Source organism: Grampus griseus (assembly GCF_964374135.1).
Source record: "Grampus griseus genome assembly, chromosome: 2".
Lineage (NCBI taxonomy): Eukaryota > Metazoa > Chordata > Mammalia > Artiodactyla > Delphinidae > Grampus > Grampus griseus.
Window position 1 is genome coordinate 85,297,739 of NC_139018.1, and position 20,565 is coordinate 85,318,303.

Genomic DNA, 20,565 nt, shown 5'->3' on the forward strand with positions numbered 1-20,565 from the left:
GATGTGGCAGCTGCTCTGTGAATGTGTGATGTTACTGATGACGGGGTAGGGCCCTGGGGGATTCTGTGAGGAGAGGGTCTTCAGTGCCCAACTCATGAGAGGGGCAGAGGTGGGGGCTTGGAAGCAGGTGGGAATGAGTCCACAGGAGGGAGGACGTTCTTTTGGGGGCACCTGGCTGAGATGAAGAGGGTCGCCTCAGGAGGCTGCCTGGCCAGGACGCTCAGAGGAGGTATCCCTGGGCTGCAGGCTCTGTCAGGGGCTCGGGGACCTGGACTGCTTTTCTAGAAACTGCCAGCTGTGGCTGAGAGCGAAGGTCATGGAGCAACGCTGGGGATGCCCTCAGCACACATCCACTCAGAGCATTTAGATGAGAAGAGTGAATGGCTGGAGCGGTCTTGCCCAGTTAGCGGGTGTGGTGAAGGACAAGAGACCAACGGGGCCTGTGTCTAATAAACCTGAAGCCTATGTTTGGAGGGGGCTTTGGGGGCGGGGGGGTCAGGAGCTGGCCAGACATGCTTCCTGTTTCTCCCTGGAGGTGTGAGCTGCCAGGGGGAAACCACATCAGTGGAGAGACTCGGAGAGGGCTGGAGGTGGAAGACTGCGACTTTTGATCTGCTTGGCACTGGGAGTTGGAGGCAGCCACCCTGCTCCACACACAGACACACAGACACACAGACACGGTGGGGCTGCCTGTCCCTGGCCCAGGCAGGTTACACAGCTGTCCCAGCCCCTTGGCTGCCCCTGGCTGAGACTGAGGGCACCTACCTGTGTGCGGGTTTTCACTGCCCGGTCCAGTCTCTCCCAAATGGCCTCGATGTGACTCCGCTGCCCTTGAATCTGGGGAGAGCACCTGGGTGCTGCCCATTCCAAGGAGCCTGCCTGCTTCCGCAGGGCCTGCACATTGGCCTGTCCCAGGCTCTGGACTTCCTTTCTGAAAGCATCGAACTTCTCTTCCAGCACCTGCAGGGTGCAGGGCCAGGGAGGTCACTCTGGAGGTGGCGTCCAGCAGCTCTCAAAGCTACTGAAGGGCTCGGCAGAATCTGCCACTCCTGACGTCCCTTGGCCCTGCCTCTAGGACCACGGGGATCCTCCCAGAGCCTCCCACTTCCTGTGTGGCCCCCTCCCCCTTCTCTGCCCTTGTGGGCCACTCAATCTACTCTCCTCCAGGTTCGCTCAGGAGTGACTCACCTTGACGGCCTCCAGGTCCTGCCTGTAGTCCTGGGACTCGGCAGTGGCCACCTTTGCTGGCCAGCCAGGCGTCCAGGAACAGGGCTTCCCGCTCCAGTTGGTGGAGCTGCAGCTGCTCCCGAAGGCCTTGCCCCCTCCCCTCCGCTCTCTGCAACAGCCCTGAGTGGGTGTCCCTCACTGCGAGCATCAGGGCGAGCAACTTGGGGCTGCGGCAGGAAGGACAGTCCGCCTGGAGCCCTTCCTCTCCAGGCTGGACCAGCCTCGTGCCTCTCTAGGGAGAGCCCCTCCCTGCTCCTCCCTATTTGGGCCTGGCTCCAACGCACATTTCTGGGTTCTGCCCGTTCTCGAGGAGGGCTGCTGTCTGCTGCAGCCTCTCGATGCGTGTGCTGAACCCCTCCAGGTCTCTCCTGGTGGCCTCCAGCCACCGCAGAAAGGCCTGCGTGGCCTCGGCACTCTGGCCCATATCCTCAATGTCCCGTTCTTGAACACAGCCCCATTCTTCCAGCCAGGATCCTGCCTCTGGGAGCTGGGGTGGCATAGAGGACAGGTTTCCCTGGGCGATGCCCTCCAGGGCTCCCAACTTTGAGTTCGTGGCCTCGAGATTCAGAGCAGTGAGTGGTTCTCAACTTGGCTGACGGGGATCACCTGAGAGTTTTAACAATTGGCTGTGCCTGGCTCTCACCCCATGAGATTCTGATTTGGTCTGGAAAACAGCTGAGTGTCAGCACGTCTTAAAAGTTCCAGGTGATACTCATGTGAAGCACTGATTGAGAATCATTGGTTTAGAAAAAACAGCAAAACCAAACCAAACCAAACCCAGTGGGCTGTTTCCTGGGAAACATGCTGAAGGAAGATCTTGGGGACAGGAGACAACTTAGTGGAGGTGACAGAAGATGCACAGAGAGCCCGGAGCCCCACCTGGGGGTTACCTTCCAGCCCTGCCTACCCTCTGGGTGTCGTCATGACCAACCCCCACCCTTTCGTGCCCCATCGCACCCCCTCACCTCCATCAGGAACTGCTGGGCCTCCTGAGCCTGCTGCAGCCGCTGTCGCCTCTGCGTAGCCTCTGCCTGCAGGCGGCCCATGGCATCCTCCAGCTGCCGCGCCCGGGCAGCCACGTCGCGGGCAGCAAAGTGCCCAGCCTGCACCAGCTCGCACCCTGTGCCCACCGCTGCCTGGGTCAGAACCTCAGGGCTGCTCATCTCAGTCTCCAGGTTCTGCAGAGTCGGAGGAAGATGGGGGATGCTCCTGGGTGCTCCTCGGGGGACCCAGAGTCACGTCTCAAGCCCGGTGGGATCCCATAGCTGCCCCCAGAGAGAACCCTGCCCCTGTGACCACCAAAGAATCCAGGGAGAAGCTTCAGCCCGAGGCGACTGACGATGGCCCCGCCCCTCCCGCTGGGCCGACACCTGGCACTTCTCCTGCAGGCGCTGCAGGGCGCTGGGGCTCTGGCCACAGTCCCGAGCGGCCGTCAGGGACAGCGTCTCCCGCACCCAGGCCATCTCCTCGTCGGCCTCCTTGAAGGACTGCAGGAGGAGGCTCCGGGCCTCCAGGGCTGTCCTGCGCTCCCGCAGGGGCGCCCGCTGGCTCTCAAACCTGCAGCAGTGGAGGGCGGGCCCGGGGCAGGGGGCACCCTGGTCGTCAGGATCAGGGCCACACTGTGACCTGCACACCAGCTCGCCCGCTCTGTGCCCCTCACCGTGGGCAGGGAGGGCCCCGAGGAGCCGAGCTGGGGGGCAGAGAGGAGGGACGGCTTTACCGCTGAAGCAGCCGCTGGGCCTCTCTTCCACATCTTGGGCCAGGCAGTGGCCTTCCCGGACAAAGGCCTGTGCGTGCCCGGCCTGCCTGTCCAGCTCTTCCTGAGCCCCCAGGAGCTCGTCCAGCCCAGGCTGCTCTGGGCCCCCGATGGGGGCTCTCGGTTTGAGCTCCACGGGCTCCAGCCAGTTCCTCCACACTGTGCCGGAGACGCAGGGCCTGGGGCAGAATGTGAGGTGGGCACGAGAGGGAGAATCTAGAGCTGCACCCAGCCCGCTCCAGGGCCGCACAGCCTCACCTCACGGGCCTCCTGTAGCTTGGCTGCCTTCCTCTGGCAGTTGGCCTGTAGCTCCTCCCAGAGTTCTCTCAGCTCCTGCAGCCGCTCCTGCATGGTCTCTGAGGATGTGAGGCCATCCCGCAGCAGCCTCTGCCCCTCCTAGAGCCACAACATGGCACACACCTCATGGACTCAGGACTGCTGGTGTCAGGGCACTCGTGTTGGCTCCAACCACCAGCCCCACAGCTGCAGAGTCTGTGTGCTAGCTGTGTGATCTTGGGCAAGTTCCTTAACCTCTCTGAGCTCATTTTCCTTATCCATGTAATGGGGATAATAATGGGTATTTTGTTTAAATGAGATCAAACATTTCAAATACTTAGCAGGGTACTTTATATCACAGAGAGGCAGCCTGGGGTCGGGGCCTGCCCTTTGCAGGTGGAAGAGGGTAAATTTAAAAGGTGCTATACTTTGACTCCTACACGAACAGGACTGCTGGCTACATACCCTGACTCTGTCCTCTGATGTCTGTCCAAGAGAGCTGTTAAAACCATCACGCCAAAACACCATCTTTAAAATTCTTGAAAGGCACTATTTTTGGAGGGTGCCCAGGGAAGCCACTGCGTCTTATGGCCCTTTGGTGCTTAGCACGGCATCTGTATGCAGAAAGCACTCGAAGGTCGGCCATCCACGGCTGTGATTCAGAGCCAGCTGCCAGGGCTCTGTGGGGTCACCCCCTGCTCTGGCCTGTAAGCCCATCCCTGGTCCCCAAGACCTCACTGTCTGCAGCCTTTGCTGGTGGTGTACACTCGTGTCCTGCGCCTGGAGAATCTGCGGCCGCCGCAACTGTGCCTGCCTCCCGGCTGGGTCCTGCCAGCCCTCTTCCAGGACCACCAGGTTCTTCTCCCTCAGCCATGCGGCCACCTGGGCACACCGGGAGGAACAGGCCCTGCTACCTAGGGCTCTCCTTTCCCCTAACCTCTGGGCTGCCCCGAGGAAGAGTGGCTTGTCCCGGGGGCAGCCCCTTCTCTCACCACAACCACTCCCCACGCCGGCCAACCTCGTAGGAACCGTGCAGGAAAGGCTGCAGCTGCCCGAGCTCCTCCAGCTGGTGGCGACAGGTCCTGGCTTGCTCCAGCAGTGCCTCTTTCCTGCTGGAAGGAGGGTGTCAGGGGCCTCAGGTCTGCTCACTGGGACCTGGAGCTGTTATGGGTGTGTGTGTGTGTGCACACGCATGCACACACATGTGCACAGGTGTGCCCTTCCAGCCCAGGACAGCCTTTCTTGTGTATCAATATACCCTGAGTCTGTCTCCTCCTGCTGGGGCTGCCAAAGGGTGTGGAGGGCAGAGGAGATGCAGAGAGTCTTGATGGAATGAAAACAGCCCCCTAGAGGATGCCAGAACCCTGAGAGGGAGGGGGTCAAGACGGCACTGTCCTGGGGGACAGCCGGGCCTGCCAGGAACCACCTAAGGGGACTGGGGGGGGCAGGGAGTGTTGACAGAGACCAGCAAACCAACATTTTCCATCTGTTAATCAAAGACCTCGGGTACCCAGGTGGGGTCCACCTGCAGGGAAGAGGAGGGCATGGCCGCCAGGGCACCAGCCCAGGAGCCACAAACACAGTGGGCCCTGGTGGGCTCTCTGGGAAGGACAGAGACCCCCACCAATCTGGAATCCAGCTTTTGGCCAAATCTGCCTTGATCTAAACGTCTGAGGGGCTGGACGAGGCAGCTGAACCAGATGGGCTTTTATGTGGAAAAAAGGCAGAGACTGGAGTCTCATAGCTGTGCCGGCTTCAGTTAAATGAGCGTAAGACATATGCCAACCCCCCTGAGTGCCAGGCGCCACACCGGGACATCAGGGATTCCTTCCTCATCCTGACCACAACCCTAAGGGGCAGGTATCTTTATCCCCTCACTGTAGACATGAGACTCTGAGGAATCTGCCCCAAGTCCCGCTGTGAGAGGGCAGCGCAGAAACTCAGTGCCGTCCGGCTAACTGCTGTGCTCTGGTATTGCCATTTCGTGAGGTCATCTCTCTTTTAGTTTCTTAAGCATGTGCTTCTTTTTAAAAGTCCCCTTTATCTCAGCTGAGTGACGATGTGCTGTCTGACTCCATAACAGGTTGACACACTGCAGGGTCAGGAGCGCTGGGGCCCTGGCATCTGAACTCAGCCCCTGGAAAAGCCCGGTGAGCCCAGGCTAAGGGATACAAGGAAAAGGGAAGAGCCTGATGCCTGTGCCAGCCCACCCACGGCTCCCGCAGCCAGAGCCAGAGGTACCTCAGGAGCATGGCCCGGCACCGGCCCAGGGCACCCTGGGCCTCGGGCTGTCCACCCTGGTGCAGGCTGCGGGTGGAGGCTTCCAGCGCGCTGATCTCCACCTGTGCCTCCAGGTCTCGCTCATGCATCTTCTGCTTCCACAGCACTGTTTCCATGTCAAGCAAGGAGGCCTGGGAAGCGATACTGTCTACAGGGATGCCCCCTCCCAGTCCCAAGCTATCTACTTTCCTACCAGACACATCCCCCCAATCCCTCAAGGCTGTATCTGGCTTTAGGGCAGCGATTCTCAACCAGGAAAGGCATGGGGGATAAGGGTCAAGTGTTAGAATTTCCAGGGCAGGTGGAGCTCCTCCACATAACAGGGACACCCTCTCCTCTGCACTCCCAGTAAGGCTACGTCAGCACAGGAAATGGCCCCGGATCATCCTCTGAGGACCCCCATGAGTCAGGCTTGCCTGCCACAGGGGTTGGGACAGTTGCGGGAAAAGCAAACCTCTGGGTGTAAGGAAGTGAGGGGGGCAGAGGAGAGAAGGGTGTTGGGAAAAGGAGGCAAGAATGCGTCAGGGGCCACAGGCTCACCCTCTGAGCTCCCACAGAGGGCCCAGCCCCAGATGCATAAGAACTGCCAGCGATGGACGGGTAAGCCACCGCTCAGTGACCGACGTGCTTGAGGGTCGGAGATGCCCTTGGCCTTGGGAGCTCTGGCAGCACTGGCTGGTTTGATCTCTAATGCTGCCCTGGCAAACACTCCCTCACTCCTGCTGGGCACCTACCCTGAGACGCTCACTGGCTGGGCAGGCTTCCAGGCTGCAGAAACTTTCCAACTTTCCACCTGCTCCACAGAGCTCAGAGCCAGCTGTTGAGAAAGGAAAAGGCAAGAGGAAGTGAGCAGAGGGTCCAGTCACTGCAGGTGGAGTGACCCTGGTGGTGGCCCAGTGGGAAACCAGGGACCTGGGGCCTGGCTCAACGAAGGAGTCCACAGCAGGCAAGACTTGCCGTGGGTGAGCTGAGTGGCAGGCGGTGGGTGGTGGTGGGAAAAGCCCCTGGCACGGCAGCCTCTCTGGCTTTGGCTCTGACGAGGGGCAGTGGGTTTAGAACAGGTCCCAGGGGCGGGGGCAGGATGGAGGCTGCTACCTGTAGCTCCTAGGCCTGATGCAGCTGGACCTGGTGCTCCTGCCAGGCCCCTTCCAGGCTGTTCAGCTCCTGGTCTAAACCAGCCGGGGCCTGGCAGATGTTGGGGGTGGATGGGTGCCCGGCGGCAAGCAGTCATTGCCCAGTGCTTTGGGCCAGGCTGATGCTGTCTGTTCAGGCATCCAGCTCGGCCTGTAAGAGGACTGGGCTCAGATCCCAGAGGCTGAGGCTTCCTGAGTGGGAGGGAAGAGGCCCAGTGGGAGGGCAGAGAGGTGGGGAAGACCACTGAGGGGATTAGAGGGAAGAGGAGAAAGGCAGAGGTAGCCGATGCAGAAAGAACCCAAGAGAAAAGTGGGATCACAGTAAGGGGGAGGCCAGCGAGGAGGCGAGATCCCAAGAAGGGCCTCAGGGTCTGGGCCACTCACCTTGCGATCCCGGCGTTCCTCCAACATGCTCTGGACATCCGCGAGGCTGCTGGGGGTGCTCTGGGCGTCCATCTCAGCTCGCAGCCTCTGGGCCCAGATCAGCAATTCCTGCAGCGTTGCCTGCCGCTTCTGAGCTTGGAGCAAGGCATCCAGCGACTCCTTCCTGCCACAGGGTTCATCAGCTAGTCCTAGGGCCTCTGAGCCCCCTTCCCCCGCCAGTGCCTTCTGTCCCTGAATCCCCTCAGCCAAAGAAGGGCCCACGGGCTGGGAATTAACAGGGTGGCGATACAGATGGTTATTAGAAGGATGGAGAAAGACTCTTAGGGAAGGGTGGGGATTGAGACGCTGCAGGGGATGGCTCAGCGAGAGCAGTGAGGGAAAGAGGCCTGGGGGTTTGTACCGCTTCTGGGCCCCACTCTGGAGCTGCCACCAGCGGCCCATCATCGCCTGCTGCTTGCGGCAAGGGTGTGGGCGGCCTCAGGGCTTCTCTGGCAGAAGCGGCCTACCTCATGCTCTACAGGCTGTGAGGGAAGCCAGGGTTAGCGGCTGGGGCAAGGAGGCAGGTGGTGCTCAGGGGAGCCCAGCCTGTGGTTGTACAGCTCAGTGGACCTGGCTGGCCCTCGGTCCCAAGCACGTCCCCGCCCCGCCGCGTGCCTGCCCAGGGTCCCATGAAGGAGGTGCCCTGGGCCTGGGGCCACCTCCACACCCAGCTGCACACCTCCACCTGGGCCTGGACGAGGCCTATTTCCTGCTCCAACTCCTTGTGTTTCCGCCTCAGCCTCTGCATGCTCTCCAGATCTTTCCCACAGTCCAGGGCCTGGACCAGGGTGGCCTGGGGAGGAAGGGGGCGTTATTATCAGCCTTTTCTCCAGCTCCTCCCTCACTGCAGAGGGGTCGCTGGCCACAGGGTTTCTGTGTGGGAAGCAAGCACCCAGCCTGATTCCCTTCCCAGGGCCCTCCGCGGGCTGGAGCAGGCCGCTGGCCCTGACCACAGGTCTCTTCCTTCTGTGAGGGAGGAAGGTTCCCAGGAGAGACTTGGGGCTGGAGTTTCGCTGGCGGTAGGAACCTTCACGGGTGTGCTGCTTCCACATGCATGGTCTCACTTGACCCTCGCTCCTTTGCAGGGAACTGAGATGGGCTGGCCTGGGTGAGGCAGGAACCAGAGGGCCAGTAAGAACAGAGCCCTCTGCATGCTCAGAACAGGGCGCACGTGCTTCACAGGGGGCTTCTCAGGCCACGCATAACTTCCCCACTCCCACCTCTGCCAGCGTCTAGGCCAGGTTTCTCTGTGGCTGCTGACACGATCCCGGGGCAAACCTACTGCGGGTTCTGGCCTTGCTCGGGGACAACAGAGGAAACAGTGGGGAGCGGGATGCTCTGGCCTCTAGACTCACAGTGCTTCTGGGAGAGAAAGGCGGCAGGTGGGCCAGCCTCCTAGAAGCAAATGGGGGCTTCTAGGTCCGCAGTTGACCCCAAGAATGGCTGGCAGACCCTCGGATGGCCCCCTGATGGGACCTGCCTACAGGTACCCAGCTGAAGAGGAGAGGCGGGTGAGGGGGGGGACGCACTGGCTCCCTGGCTGCATCAGCAGTTCCACTGCTTACCTTCTCCCCGATCTGCTGAGTGAGGTCATCCAGCTTTTGGGACAACGTGTGTATCTCCAGGGCCCCTTCAAGCTGCCGCTGGTAGCAGAGCAGGTTGCCATGGAAACTGTTCCACCTGACGGAGAGGGTGTAAGGCTGAGGCTGAGGTGACCCTCCAGCTCCCTCTCCCAGCCCCACTGCTTCCGGCTCTGGGACTGGCCTGTTGTTGAGCTGCTGTCACCGTTGGCAGGTGGTGTTGAGTTGCTCAGGGTCCTGGTTCTTGGACTGCAGGGACAAGTCATTGACGCTCCTGATGTAGGCATCACCCACCGTGTCCTGTGGAGGTGCAGGGGGAGGGCATCTGTGGCACCTGCTCCGAGCCCCTTCTTTGCACTGCACCAATACTCGGAGAATGTGCTCGGGCCTGAGAGAGCTCGAGGGACTGCACGTTTGCGGAGTGGAGGCAGCTGCTTCCTCTGCCGTGGCCATCCCATCCCATGCCAGGTGCCCTGAGCAAGATGCACCTGGGGTCTGTAGCCCAGGGTCGTCTCTAAGACTAGGAAATCTGCTCCCCAGGTCGGGACCAGGCAGGAGCGGGAGGGCAGGCACGCACTGATGAACAGAAGCTTTTAAAGTTAAAATGCAGCTTCTCAGGATAAGAAAAGCAAAGTAAGGGGTTGAATGAAACGGTGAGTGCCAGCCTCCTTAGGTTTGGGTGTCCCTGTCCCTGGGAGTCACTGGGCTGAGGCTGCCACAGCTTAGACACTGGGTGGGGTTCACGGCTACACGGGGCTGGGGCCCTTGACAGTGGATGGACTGCAGGCGTCCTGCCCCAGTAAAAGTGCCTTGCACTGGTCTACATTTCCAAAGCGCTTCCCAATAGGTGTCTCACAGGTGCGCAGGGAAGGGGGTTTCTCTCTTTTATAGAAGCTGGAGCAGAGCTCAGAGACTAACCTGGTGAATTTATGGCAGAGCCAGGACTCAAACCCAACTCCTCAAGTCTATCTAACTAACACTCTTTCTCCTACAGCATCTGGCACAGTGGCTGTGAAATTCCACCATTAGTAAAGGCCATCTTAGATTGGAGCACTGCAGCCTTCTAAAAAAGTCATATACTTACTTCAGGGGGTGCAGTTAGCATGTCTGGGCTCTTAATACATGATTGTGAATGCACTTGGCCAATGTCTTTCCTCTATACCGCATAAGGGAAACTGATTTTGGTGTGTGTATGAGTAGCGGCTGGGGAGGAGATGCTGAATGAGAGTTCTGAGCAACTGCAGTTTATTGATCATCTACTACACCCAGGCACACATGCATTCTTGTTCTTTTAAATTTTGAAATAATCATAGATGCACAGGAAATTGCACAAGTGTATAATGAAGGCCCGTGTACCCTTCCCCCAGCTTCCCCTGATGGTAACATCTTACATAACTCTAGTGCCATATGAAAACCAGGACACTGACTTTGGTGTAACTGTTAACTAGACCACAGACTTTATTCAGAGTTCAGCAGCTTTTACATGCATGCACCTGTGTGTGTGTGGGAAGGTATAGCTCTAGGCAGTTTTATCACATGTATAGATTCCTGTAACCACCACCACACGTATATGCTCTCTTACCTATGAGGTAAGCGGTATCCCCATTTTAAAGATGAAGAAACTAAGGCTTGGTGAGGTGAGGGAGGCTCCCCCTGCCTCAGACCTTTCCCCTTGGCCATCCTGGTGTCCTCACTTTGGGGCAGGGTGTGGGCTGAGGGCCTGGCTGTTACCTTGGCAACAGAGGTCATGATCTCCTCATGGGCCTGGACCTCAGCCTCGAAGGCCTGGGGTTTCGGCATGTGCCTCAACTTATCTTTCAGGTCCCCAGGAGGGACTGGTTCTTTCAGCTGCTGGAGTCACTCCTGGATCCAGTCCTCGGCCTGGTGGCGTGGGGGGGACATGAATCTCATGATGCTGATGCTGCCTCGGTCCACAGAAACGTCCCACACGCCTGCGCTCAGCTGTGCCCAGGTAGCTGGCTTCTGACCCAAGGGTGGGGCTGGGCAGTGCCTGGTAAATAAGATCCAATGGTCTGAGCCCAGGAAGACAGCCCCAGGCCCAGATGGCCCCTCAGCCACACAAAGGGGCTGGCCAGGGAGCTTGGGTGGGACCTCATTTTGGAGGTGAGGCTCGCCTGCCCCGGAGCCCTGGACTTCTCTGCTCCCTCCCAATGCCTCTCTTTGCCCTGGCTCTGTGAGAGCTTAGGAAGCAGCGGGGTCTCCACGTACAGGGTCTTCAAATCAAATGTCTGGTCTCCAGCATGGCCTCTGGGAAAGCCATTTAACTCTCCAAACTTTAGTATCCTCATCACAGGGCTGTGGTGAGGCCTGAATGAGCCCGTGAAGGTGGACGTCATCTGTAAACTGGGAAATGTGGCCCAAGTGGAAGGTACTGGGCTGGAGAGGCCCTCTGACCTGGAAGGCGGCCCTGATGAGGGCTGTCATCAGCAGGGAGGCGTGCAGGGTGTGTCCCCGGCTCTCCGCCAGCTCCTCCACCCGAGCTCGGCGCTCTAGCAAGCTGCAGAGCAGGTCCTGCGCCCTGGGGCCCCCGAGCATCTTCACCTGCTCACACAGAGCCGCCTCCAGTGGGCGGGGTGGGGCTGGGGGGAACTCAGCTCTCGACTCCTCATTCGGGGGAGCCCCGCCTTCAGCCCTGCATGGCCCAAGGCTGGCCGGTCCTCCCAGCAAGCCAGAACCAGCCCCCAGCTCTCCCCCCACGGCCCCTGCTCCGCTGCCCTGTGACTACCCGATCTGGAGCCATGTGGCCCCTGTGTCTCTGCAGTGTGGCCCACCCCATCCCAGGCCCTCCTGAGCTACACGTCCTACTCTGCTCAGTCAGCCCCAGCCAGGCACCCCTAGCCCCCCAGGCCACCCCCGAACATCAGCATTGCTTGTGGGTACACACCGAGCACCCCACTTTGACCACGCCCAGATCCCCCAAACGCATTACCTTCTCGTCCTGGGCAGTCAGCACCTTCTGGAATGTCTCATGCTTGCGAATCAACTGCTCCACCTGTTCCACGGAGCTCCCCAGGGCACTGGTTCTCCGGAAGACCTGGCTCAGCCCACGGAAAAGTCAAAGGGGCCATCAGGGACTGTCCAACCAGCCCCCCACCCCCATTTGCAGCCGTCTGGGTCGAGGCAGTGCACAGCCTCTGGGCTCCACATCGGGGAAAGGGCCAGAGCCCCAGGAAGCAAGAGAGCAGGTCGGGGAGAGGGCAGAGGGGAGAAGAGGGCGTGCTAGGAGGCTATGGGGTGAGGGCACCTGCCTCCCGGGCTGTGAGAGTCTCGTCCAGGCGGCCACGCTTTCTGAGGAAGAGCTGCTCCCGGTGCATGGCCTGCAGCCTCTCCTGTTTCTGCTCCCAGGACTGGAACACCTGCTGCTGCTTGTCCTGCAGGACTTGCAGCCCTTCCTGGACCTGGGCATGAGCGTGTGGAGAGCCTGCACTCGGGAGAGCCGCATGGACCAGATGGAAGCGGGTTCCAAGGGCAGCCTCTGAGGAGAGGCCGGCATGGCGCAGTGGGGTAGGGGTACAGTGATCAGGCACAGGCTCAGGTGGGGTAGGCTGGGGGGGGCACCAGGAAAGGGGGGCCCACCTCCGTGATGGATGTCCCTGCAGCCAAAAGTGCCTGCTGGCCCACCGGGGCAGCCTGCTGGTGCAGCTCCTTCTGGGCCTCCAGCACTGCCCGAAGCTATTGGTGGGCGCTGAGCTTCAGCAGGCCACTGCCGGGATCCTGGGAGATCTCCTCCACCGGCAGCTGCTGTCACACACAGGCGCCCAGGAGATGCAGTCCCACACCTGGATCCCAAGGAGACGGAGGGATGGAGCTGGGTGAGGGCTGGGCTGGGCGGCAGAGAACCAGCCTCGGAGGCACAAGCGCAGCCGGCCTGGATCCACTCACACACTGAAGCGGCCCCGAGCTGTCACAGCTCAGAGCCCAGGTGAGGTTCACGAGGCCTGCGGTCACCTCGTTGCTCCGCTGCTGTCCAACCCAATGCCCCCAGGGCTACTAAACTTCCACAGGCGCCAGACCAGCCTCCTCCTTGCCCTGCCCGTGACTTCTCTCCACCCTAGCCTTCCCCTTGCCCCTCCTGCTTAGAAGTTCTTCTCCTTCCTTCCATCCCTTCCAAGCTCATGTGTTCATCAAGGGCCAAGGCCTTCTTCGCCTTGTGAAGCCTTCCCTGCCCCCCTGCCCCCCGCCATCTCACTGCGTGCCTTGTCCTCTGAATCTCCAGTTTAATACTTACAAACGCTCTTCTGTTGATTTGTGGACAAACACATGGTAAAGCTGGAGCGGCCTTGGATCCCTGTCCCGACACCTCGTTGCACAGATGAAGAAGGGTGAATTGCACATCGTGTGTGAGGGAGTTTTGTAACCTCCAGACGCTCACACACAGGGGGTAACAAGCTAGGGGTAAGTGCCTTGCTCGAGCCCACACTGCTAGAAAGTGGCAGAGTTGGGTTTCTAAACTCAAGCCTTTTTGCTGTGTCATAGTTTGGGTCTCCCTGTCTATCAGGCACCGGGATAAGGGGACTCCTAGGACACCCATAGCCAGGGCCCACTGTCCCAATCTGACTCTCTGGGGTATTAGGCTCATCCCCCCCAGCTAGATAGGCTCCCTGACAGCAGTGATTCCATCTTTCACAGGCTCTATATCACCTTCTCTCCCCACTCACAGCTCCTAGCAGAGAGCTAAACACAGATGTTGAAAAGATGCCGGCTGATCCAGAGGACATGTCTAGGACATGCAGATCTCCAGTTCTGGGCTTTCCTGGGCTGTTTCTCCTCCTGAGCTCTGGCTGGGACCCCTGCCTCCTAACTGCACTGTCACTCACCTGGGCTGGTGTTGACCCAAACCTGAGGAGTCACCGCTGCATCCCCCGCGCTCAGCCCTCTGCCTGGCCAGACGGACACCTGCACATGCCCAGTGCTCTTCCTCCTCGTGTCCCCACTCGTCTTCCCTCCAGGGTTGGAGGGTCTCATTAGTGCATGCACACTCACGGTACAACACACACACGCACACAGAGCCCGGGGAGGGAGGAGCCCTCACCGCTGCATGGAAGCGGGCCAGGAGCCATGCCCGCTCCAGCTGGGCCCGGCGTTGCTCCACGTGCAGCTTCAGGGCCTCCCAAGCCTGCACCAGGGCCCGCTGCCTCTGCTGCACCGCTTGGGCCTGAGGCCTGGGCCCCAGCTTCTGCACCGTTCCTCCAGTCTCCAGCAGCTCCTGCAGCTGGGGGCAGGGTAGTGATAGGGAGAAAAGGGTCACGTCCTCCTAGAGGCTGAAGGACCTACCTATCCCACGGCTCCCTCCTGGGGTCCTGCCCTCCATGCACAATGGGCCTGACTGGTGGCCCGAGAGCGGGGAAAAGCTAGAGAGAAGATGGGCAGGCCTGCGGGGGAGAGGCAGCCAGACCTGGGCTCATCTGCTGCTCAGTGCCCACGAGTTCACGCTCCAGCCCCTCGTGTCTCCTCAGCTGGGCCCCCAGCCCACACAGGTCCCAGGCCACACCACAGGGGAGGCTGTGGCTTTCTCCCAAGGAAAGGAGATGGCCAAGGGGATCAGGACTGGAGGGTGGGGCGCTGATCCACTTCTAGAAAGAAGCCCCTTCCTCCTCCTGGGCTCACACCTGGACCTGGGTGAGGGCTTCCAACAGATCTCTGTGAACTTTGAGGGTGATCTCAGCATCTCGGAGCAGGCAGCCGTGGGCCTGGGTCAGCGCCCACAGCTCCAACCAGGCAGCCCTGCGCACAGGCGTGCGGGAGACGGGCAGCAGATCAGCTATTCACCTAGCACCTCGTTCCGCCCCCTTTGCTAGGCTGGTCAGCTCTCCTGCTCTCTGGGCTGCATCCAGGACTGGCCCAAATCTCCCCTTCTTAACCCCCTCTCCTGTCTGGCCCTGGCCCTGGAGCCTCTCTTTCTAGCTTTGCTTTGAATTCAGTCTTTTGCTGTTGTCACGCTCAGCACTTAACTGATTCCTGTGCTCTTTGATACTCCTTACATCTTGTGCCTTTGAGTCTCAATAAGTCAATCAGATTCTAATCGTTCCTCTCCATTCCTCATTCACTCAGTAAACTCTCCCTGAGCTCCTAAGGCTAGGTCAGGCTCCGCGCTAGGGGTTATGAACGAGGATGACCTTGCCTCAAAGCTCACAGGTTGGGGGAGGATCCAAACCCGCCAGTGGGCAGCTAGGCAGTGTTCCTACAGCCCCTCCTCCAAGTCCCGGGAGCCAGAGGTTTGGAAAAGTGTCCCTGGGGGTCTGGGCAGGACTCTCTGACCTGCACCCATGGCGGTCTCGGCTTCCCTGGAACCTTCCCTGTTTCCCGACACCTCAGGTGCAGACAGAGCCAGCGTGGCCCCGGGACCACGTGCCCTCTCACAATCCAGGACCTGCCTGCCCAGCACCCTCCCCCAAACCCATGCCCTGGGTCCGCTGGGCACTCACTGCAGATCCTGCTGCATCTGACGGGCCTTGAGGGGCAGCGCTGTGCCCACATTCTAGCAGGCTCTCTGCCAGCTGCTGGCGGGTTGCCACCTGTTGGCCCCCCATCTCTACTTGGTGCTGAAACTTTGCAAACTTGGTGCAGAAGCGCTGAGGGGAGAGGGGAGTAGGTGACAGAGTGGCCCCTAGCTGGCGAGACAGCAAGCAGCCTGGGGAGTGAGGCACCTCAGTGACATCTGGACCGTGGGGGGTTGGATGGCCACAGGGCCTGCCCACTCTACCCAGAGGGCCTGCCCTCAGCCAGGGCTCCTGACCCAGGGCCCCCTTCTCCACACAGCCTGGCCAGGCCCCTGCCCGCAGTGTTCTGCCTTGGGTCTTCCTCCCTACCCCCGGCCTCTTCTCACCAGAACGTCCTCCTCCCCAAGGCTCTCTCCTCCCCTGACTGCCTGCTTCTGGCTGGCCAGCCAGCCCTGCAGGTCCTCGGCCTCCCTCATGAACTCGTGCATCTTCAGGGTCCCCTCCAGCTCCCGGTCCCCGTGGGGATAGCCCGTGGTTCCCCAGAAGTTAGCTGCCCACCCCCCTGGGGACAGCTGGCCCAGCCAAAGCAGGTGACCTGAAGGAGGAGGTTATTCATGGTCTCTGCCCAAGCCTGAGGCTCTGGATTCAGGGAGGAGTAAACATAAGAAGGCCAGGAGAGGGCAGGTGAGGGTGTGGATGTGGGGAAGAGATGGGGAGCTAGGAGCTGGGGGTCCAAGTTCCTGCCCACTGGGCCCTCACTGAGGAATTTACAGAAAGAGGGGAGCAACACACAGCAAGGAACCATCTGCCATCTCTGTGGGCCTGGGGTCACGGGCTCCTTCCAACTCGGGGTTATGGTATGGACACAGCCAACCATGGCTAGACCCCCTAAACCTGGGGAGGGGTACAGCGCCCCTCACCGTGTGGCTGCCAACTCCTGCAGTGCCCGCAGCCCCTCCCGGAGCCTCTCCTGCACCACACCCAGCTGCATAGGGGCCTCGGGGCCAGTGAGGGTTTGGGCCCTCTGGTCAAGCTCCTCCATGGAGCTCCAAGAAGAGCCAGTTCCTGTTGCAGGGCCCGTCAGCACGCAAAGCTCAGACTGGGTGACTCACTCATCTATTCTCTACCCAGGGGGAGGAGAAGAAGCAAGAAGAGACGGCAGAGAAATCCTGAGGCCACAGGAGTGTGGACCACTACAGAGATGAAAGAAGGGGGATGGGCTCTTCGAAGGGGTGGTGCCTGAAGAAGGGGTGGGGAACTGGGGGTGAGCAGGGGGCCCTGCAGGATTTGGGTGGGGGTGGGGAAGGGGCTGGACAGTCTTCAGGAAGAAAGAGCAGGGCTCTGTGCCTCCGAGAAGCAGGATGTGCACTTTGGGCGTGTGACAGACCCCTTCCTTGTGGTCCATCATCACCCCAGTCCAGACCATGTAGGAGATACTCAGGACACCTTACCTAGTGCTTCTTGATGAGCCTGACCGTGGCTGTCTTGTCCCCGCCACAGTCCTGACTGCTCACCAGAGGCCACTTCTCCTCCACCCAGTCCTCCAGCTCTGATATGTCCAGGAAATACTATCAAGAATGGTGCCAACTCATCTTGACGATCTCAGATGCATCCCTCCATCACCCCTTGGGGACATCACGCCACTGCTCTCCAGCAGGCAGCAAAAAGAGGCTTCTTTGCCCATGGGGACCCAGCAGCTCCGGGCCCAGAGTTCTCACCACTGACCCAGCTCCCTGAGAGTTCCAGGTCCCGCCCACAGACCTCACTCGCAGAGGCTGCCCGACTTTGGCTACTTCCCCTGACCCCATGCCCTCTGCATCCTACCGCGCCTCACAGGCCTACTCCAGCTCCGCCCAGCGGCCTTCCAGCTTCTGGCACTGTTCCACGATGTGCTGGGCCTGGGGGCGCCCTGAGGCTGCAAGGCTGCAGCCGGAACCCAGCACCCTTCGCACCTGTCCCTGGTGGGCTTTCACCTCTGCGCGGAGCTCCTGCCACAGAACAGCATGAGGGGCTGTCAAATCTGGGCTTCCCTTAGCCATGGGGTGCCTAGAACAGAGCCGTGGATGCGGCTCCAGGGTTCAGTCATGGCAAAACTTGCTGGCAGAGAAAGGCTGGGGGCAATTAGGCACCGCTGAGTAGCGGTGGAGGGCGTCTAGGGTCTGGGAATGGGACATCAGGGATCCTGGGAGAAAATGAGGACCATACCTCGTGCTTGCGGAGAAGACTGTGGGCAACATTCAAGTATTTCTCGGAGCCAGCGCTGGGTGCAGGCATGTGTTCTGCCACCCAAGTGAGCTCCATGTCGCTCAGGTGGTGGAACTGGTACAGCTCAACGGAGGCCTGCAGCTGCAGTCGCCGGGCAGCCAGACATCCCTGAAGGGACTCGAACCTGGGTGGAGGGAGCAGATGGGGGATGCTGGGGACAGGTGAGGGGTAACGCTCAGTCCTTTTCTTGGCCCAGCCAGGGACCTATGAAGAAAGAGATTGGGGCTGGGGAAGCCTCATCTGATGATGGGGAGGCAGCTAGAGAGGGCCCAGACCCCAGCTGAGACAGGCTGGGACCTGGGACCCTTCGCTGCAGTGCTGGCACCTGGACAAACGTCTCCTTGCGCAACGGAATACAAAGAAACTATAAGGGACTAAAAATAACTGTGTACGTTTGCAGTTGGGGCAAATTCTGGACAGAAGATATAAAAAGATCAAAAAAGCCCAACTGCCACTTCTGAAGAGCCAAAACGAGGGCAAAAACAGGGTGTCGGGACAGAAGTAGGGTACTGCTCATGTCCTTTGCACTTACCAACACTAGAGGAGTGGGCAAAACACCTAAGCCACGCCCCCAGCCCGATGCCTGGACACACCCCTACCTTCACCCCATATAAGGAACAAGCTCTACCGAGTGAGCAGGCAAACAAGGGAATTGCTGTTTGTTCTCGCTTCCCCCTGATGCAGCAGGGGCCCCCATAAAGCCTTGCCTGAGTTTCTCATCTGGCCTCTAGTCAATTTCTATTGACGGGAATGACTCTACTCATAAGGGAAGGAGGCTTGGACAACCTCAGGGCCTGTAGGTGCCACCCTGCTGGGCTCCCTGGGTGAAACCACCCTCAGGTTCACATGGTGGCAATTACACACAATGGAGTGGAGACGGCGCGAGCAGGCGAGTACCTCTGGAGGTACTTTTGGGTCTCCTCCACGATGGTCTGGGTATTGACCACCTGGTGGGCCTGGGGAACGAGGGCAGCCATCTTGCCGGCCAGCGCCTGGCTCTCGGCCTCCAGCTGACGGTGCTGTCTCTGCAGCCCCCAGCTTGAGCCCAGGTCCTGCCCCATTTCTGCACTCTGCAGGGGCCCCTCTATCTGCTCCACCTTCTCCTTGGCTTCCTGGGGAGGGACGCCGGGCGCTGCATTAGGTTCTCCACATACAGGCTGGCAAGTGGCCCTCCTTGGGCTCTAAGGCTGCAGTGCTAGTAGCACACCAAATTCACCAACGGCCTTTTGGGGGCCTCTCCCACTCCTGACCCGCACCTTCTCCCAGAGCCTCATGAACAGCCCCATCCCCCCCCTTCCTCTCCGGGGGACTCAAGTTGTGCTGAGCATGCATGGGTACACAGGAGGCAATCCTGGATTGGCCAGCAGTGGGTAAAGCCAGGGTCAACGGGCCCAAAGGCTGCAGGACTTCCCAGGGCCGCTCCAGAGTGGGCAGAACACCCCGACTCCTTCCCTCTCCTTCCCGTCCTGGCTGTTCTCAGCCCAGCCCAGCTTCGGTCTCCCTCCTGTGTCCTGCCCCTCTCTTCAGCCAACCTGCAGCAGCCCCAGGAGCTGGTCCTGCTGCCGAGCCCGCCAGAGCTGCTTCCCATGCTCTGCCATTTGGCGGTTCAACTCTTCCCACTTGCTGCTCAGGCCCTGAAGCCCGGCCTGCACGTCCTCCTGGGCACGGGGTCTGCTGCTCAACAGCTCTCTCCCAACCTGCGGTGGACACAAAGGCCTGGGGCGTCTTGTTGAGCTGCTGGTACCAGGAGGGGCCGTGGCGGGCTGGGCCCGGGGGGCAGCAGTGGTGGTGGCTGGCTGCGAGCTGCATGCCACACGCCACAAGGGCTCGAGCTGTTTGCGTAGCCCTAAATCTGCAGACAGAGGTGGGAAGGCTTTCCTCTGACGCCTGCGAACAGTGTGGGATGAGCAGGCACCAGATGGCTGGTGGGAGGGCTGCATTCAGGCAGCGGCGGCAGGCTGCCTCTTAGACCCGAGGGGAAGGGGTGACAGAAGCGTCCTGGGCTAGTTTGGGTGCCAAGACCAGGGGGTGCCTGATGAGTGAGGGGGGAAACTGGGGGATCCTAATTCCATGGAGACTGAGGTTGATTCTTCCTTCAGTGACTGTGCTCCACGCAAAAGTGCTGTGCAGCGGAAACGAGAAGCTGAGCAGGCCCTGCACCCTCTGTCCAGTGTCCCGCACCTGCTGCAGGCCCTCCACGTGCCCCTGGGTGGCCACCAGCTCACGCTCAGCTGTTTTGTGCCACCTGAGTTTCTGCAGGATGTTGCCAGGCTCTTGGGATGGCTCGTCCGCCAGCATCCGCCACTTCTCCTCCATCCACAGCATCACCTCTGCCACGTCCTGCTTCCATTCCTACCCAGGAACCAGGGGAGAGTGGGTATCACAGAGTGGGGGTGAGGGCTAGTATTTTCCTCTAGGGAAAGGGGTCTTAGGGTGCCCCGAGGGGAAGAGCAGGATGCAGAGCCAATCCCGGGGTGCAGGAGAGGTGGGACCTGGGGTTACCGCTCCCAAGAATGGACAGGGAAACCAAGATGGGAAGAAAGATGTCTCAGGGAAAACAGCAGAAAGAGGCCTGGAGAATCAGGGTCTGGCTTCACGGTGCCCTGTGCCCAGATAGGAGAAGCATCTGGCCGGGTCCCCACTGCTCCAGCCGCATCAGATCATGGACGGTCCTCTGTCTCCAAACAGGCTTAAGCTCCGGGAGGCCTGTGAACTAGCCCGGCTCTGAGCCCCCATCGTGGGCAGAACAAATATCTGACAGAGTCAAGATCTGCAGCTGGAGCGCATGGTCCGTGCAAGAGCCTGGAGTGTGGCCAGAGGCCATGAGGACAGAGAGCAGCCGGCTGAGGGAGGGTGAGGGGGTTATTCAAGAGGCCAAGGCTTTGGGCCCAGCCCTGCCTTTGAGCAGTTGGCCTGAGCCTCAGTTTTCCTCATCTGGAAAAATCAGAGCCATAATGCCTATCTCACAAGGGATGCTTGGAGGTCAATGACATAACAAGTGGGAGAGTGCTTTGTAAACTAGAGTGTTCCAAATAGCACACAGCTGTTAGTCCAGCAGTGGACTCTTAAGCATCCCTCCCGGGGAGGCCTCATGTACCTGTGCCGGCCCCTCCCCTGGAGCTGGAAGGAAGCCGGCAGCTGCCGTCCTGGAGATGCAGAGACTG

The 20,565-nt window shown here is 60.1% G+C and overlaps 1 protein-coding gene across 1 annotated transcript in view; it reads right to left on the bottom strand.

Moving 5' to 3' along the window:
• Nucleotides 1–20,565, bottom strand: part of SPTBN5 (spectrin beta, non-erythrocytic 5) — a gene marked incomplete at both ends in the record, with an annotated part of 44,182 nt that overhangs the window by 4,850 nt on the left and 18,767 nt on the right. The window contains 45 exon segments of the mRNA XM_082649394.1: nt 762–960; nt 1,189–1,242; nt 1,244–1,394; nt 1,512–1,714; nt 2,193–2,405; nt 2,598–2,784; nt 2,948–2,969; nt 2,972–3,142; nt 3,247–3,379; nt 3,998–4,141; nt 4,278–4,368; nt 5,501–5,728; nt 6,274–6,356; nt 6,635–6,643; nt 6,647–6,766; nt 6,770–6,805; nt 6,809–6,823; nt 7,057–7,320; nt 7,763–7,888; nt 8,661–8,775; nt 8,860–8,876; nt 8,880–8,975; nt 10,407–10,532; nt 10,536–10,556; nt 11,091–11,237; nt 11,626–11,730; nt 11,945–12,094; nt 12,273–12,368; nt 12,372–12,437; nt 13,729–13,908; nt 14,102–14,198; nt 14,304–14,420; nt 15,122–15,147; nt 15,149–15,268; nt 15,523–15,652; nt 16,057–16,189; nt 16,192–16,215; nt 16,588; nt 16,591–16,704; nt 16,966–16,974; nt 16,978–17,124; nt 17,342–17,525; nt 18,299–18,513; nt 18,934–19,098; nt 19,583–19,753. Of these exon segments, the coding sequence (XP_082505520.1) occupies nt 762–960; nt 1,189–1,242; nt 1,244–1,394; nt 1,512–1,714; nt 2,193–2,405; nt 2,598–2,784; nt 2,948–2,969; nt 2,972–3,142; nt 3,247–3,379; nt 3,998–4,141; nt 4,278–4,368; nt 5,501–5,728; nt 6,274–6,356; nt 6,635–6,643; nt 6,647–6,766; nt 6,770–6,805; nt 6,809–6,823; nt 7,057–7,320; nt 7,763–7,888; nt 8,661–8,775; nt 8,860–8,876; nt 8,880–8,975; nt 10,407–10,532; nt 10,536–10,556; nt 11,091–11,237; nt 11,626–11,730; nt 11,945–12,094; nt 12,273–12,368; nt 12,372–12,437; nt 13,729–13,908; nt 14,102–14,198; nt 14,304–14,420; nt 15,122–15,147; nt 15,149–15,268; nt 15,523–15,652; nt 16,057–16,189; nt 16,192–16,215; nt 16,588; nt 16,591–16,704; nt 16,966–16,974; nt 16,978–17,124; nt 17,342–17,525; nt 18,299–18,513; nt 18,934–19,098; nt 19,583–19,753 (5,221 nt within the window).